General features: G+C 47.3%; 1 protein-coding gene across 1 annotated transcript; it reads left to right on the top strand.

Annotated features, from left to right (window-relative positions):
• Positions 1-1,912: 1,912 nt before the first annotated feature.
• SPRR4 (small proline rich protein 4) lies at positions 1,913-2,574 on the top strand. Its single transcript, XM_043877833.1, has one exon. It carries the CDS (start codon positions 1,913-1,915, stop codon positions 2,135-2,137), a length of 225 nt encoding a protein of 74 aa, XP_043733768.1. The 3' UTR covers positions 2,138-2,574.
• The last annotated feature ends 350 nt before the right edge of the window (positions 2,575-2,924 follow it).

Below are 2,924 nucleotides of genomic sequence, written 5' to 3'. Positions count from 1 at the left end.
CTAGGTCTACAAGCAGAGCTTCACATAAGTCCTATTTTTAAAAGACTTTGAGTCCTTGAATTTGAGGTGACACCTTAGTGGATGAAGTCAGCTCAGGTAGCCAGGACACAGAATGCTGGAGTATCTAGTGGGTGGTTTTCATTAAAACAGGCCAGTAAAGCAAGTCTCTGGAGGAAGTGCAGGTGGGAGAAGTAGGCTAGGAATTCTTTGGAAGATGGTAATGAAGGCCACACCAGGTGCCTGCGGCAGCCTGGGGGCCTTTAAAAGGTTCCCAGGAGTAGTTGGTGTGAACCTGTGCTCAGCCGAATCTCCTAGGGTCTGGCTCACTCCTCTGGTAAGTAGTGAGGGATTTGTCCTCCTGGGATCTGCTGGGCCCTTTTCTACTCCTTGAACTGTCTTGAGCTGCTAGGCCAAGCTCCTCTCCTGTTCTTGGGTAACCAGAGAAGTAACATAAGCATTGTGACAATTAAGAAAATGTCACGCTAATTGCTACTTAAGAAATTCAATCTCCGACACCAATGCTAGGTCCAACTAATTTCCTAGTTCTCAGTTTGATTCCCTAGTAAGAGGAATTTTGTCATTGAGGGGAGATATTTAGAGCTACAGCATTTTGTAGCCTCCTCCAAATCTTTCTTCTGCCTTTTCAGTCCTACCAGCAAGCTCTCTCAAACTTTCCTTTTAGGTTTACAGAAGCTGGTCTACTAAATATTGTATTTTATACTCTGTAGCCGTCATGCCTCTCTATCATGATTGCCATCTGGAAACTATACTTCCTATGTATAGTCATGAGCTTAAAAGATGAGGGACGTGCCTACAAAGAGAACCAGAGACACATGTCAGAATTGGGAAGGCCTAAGATCACTTCTGGATCAATAGCCCCCAAACAGAGGCATGGAGGTCCAGAGATGGCAGATTTCCTAGAGATGAGCCTGGCCAGCGAGGGGCAAGGTTGGATCTAGAACCTCTGCCTGTGCCTTCTTGACCATTGCTCTTTCCTCTGGACCAGGGTGCATGCATGCTTGCATGCTAAGTCACTTTAGTCATGTCTGACTCTTTGCGACCCTATGGGCCATAGCCCGCCAGGCTCTTCTGTCCATAGGATTATCCAGGCAAGAATACTGGAGTAGGTTGCCATGCTCTCCTCCAGGGGATCTTCCCAACCCAGGGATTGTACCCGTGTCTCTTATGTCTCCTGCATTGGCAGGCAGGTTCTTTGGACCAGGGTGTCTCTTGGTAAAATATCCTCCTATAATCCCTTACCTCCAGTGATCTATTTGATCTTCAATTTCCCAGTTCTCCATGGAAAGCCAGAACCACTATTCCCCAACTGCATTAAATGACTTATGTTTACATCTCATGGTAAGTCAGGGGTAGAGCCAGGATTAGAACTGAGCTCCCACAACAGGTGTACTCCAGCCCCATCACTCATATACCATGACATTCTGTCTTCCCTCTGAGGCAGAATCTGCTCCTGATCTCTTTTTCATGCCTTTCCACCTTCACTCACACTCATCACCACTTCTGAAAGTAGACAGTTGGTATTGCCAACCCATCGGCCAAGATCTCATACCTTGATCTAGTAAAATATCTGGACCATCTTTTCATCCTCAGCTCAGCACCCCATCTTATTTCCTGTTAAGACTAAGAAATACATCATATATTCAATTGGGTCAGCCCTCCATGGGAAGATAGAGGAAGATTAGAAATCAGAGTTTCAGAGACAAAGGGAGAAAGAAAGAGATTGTAATGAGTGTGTGTGAACCAACTCACTAGTCAACTTGAAGCTATTAATTACTTACCCTTTGCTAGAGGAGAAAACCCTCTTTAGGAGTCAGAGGGAGAAGAGGTGGAGGGAGCTGATCTCACAGTGTCTCTATCTGGGTTTCTTCCAGGCTCACCTGCTCCTGCAGCCATGTCTTCCCAGCAGCAGCAGCAGCAGTGCCTGCCCCAGACGATCCAACAGCAGCAGGTGAAGCAGCCGTGTCAGCCGCCCCCTGTCAAATGTCAAGAGACGTGTGCACCTAAAACCAAGGATCCGTGTGCTCCCCAGGCCAAGAAGCAATGTCCACCCAAGGGCACAGCCATCCCAGCCCAGCAGAAGTGTCCCGCAACCCAGCAAGCCCCCAAGAGTAAATAGAAGTAAGGATGGACTGAGATATACCTGCCTGCCATCCAGGCTCCCAGATGCAGCCTTCTCTTCCTCCTGTTTCTCCTCTGATCCTCAGCTCCAGGATTTGCCCTCCTCTCCCACCTCCTCCTACTCAGGGTCCAACGAAGCATTGTCAGGATTTCTTCCTACAGAACCCCTTGTCTCACACATCCCCTTGCTCCCAGTATTCTTCTATTCCCCACTCTGACTCTCTCCTAGATGAACATGAGTGAGTTCCCAGCCTCTCCAGCTTCCAGTTTGGCCACAGCTATGGCCCCATCCATGTCCTAAAGCAAGAACTATATCTGGGCTCATGGGGACACCAGAGGCTGATGCATAGCTTCTGTCTCATTCCCTTTCCCAATTCCCCATCCCTGAGCTTCCCTCCTATTTCTTCCTCTAATAAATCTGTGCTTCATATCATTGCCTGTGTCCTGGCCCCAGTCTGTGATGTGGAGGCAATATTGGGGGAAGTGAGTATGTGAGTACACATGTTCTTATTAATACATCCTTAGGGGGCATGGGCATAGCTGCTCTCTAGTAACTAATGATGAGGGATGTCAGATGCTGACACATCTCTGGTAAAGGATGGGGAGAGAAATTCCACGGCTAGTTGACAGGAGTCTGGGAAACTCTTGCAAGCCAATTGAATCTAAGAAAGGACAAAGAATGGAAAAGTTTGGGAACTCCCAGCCTACTAGATGAATGTGTCTTTTGCCTATTGGAAGTTATTCTGAAAAAGAAGAAAGAACATACATAAATGACATGAGCATTA

Source organism: Cervus elaphus, chromosome 20 (genome assembly GCF_910594005.1).
Source record: "Cervus elaphus chromosome 20, mCerEla1.1, whole genome shotgun sequence".
Taxonomy (NCBI): Eukaryota; Metazoa; Chordata; class Mammalia; order Artiodactyla; family Cervidae; genus Cervus; species Cervus elaphus.
This window is presented reverse-complemented; position numbering and strand designations above follow the sequence as displayed.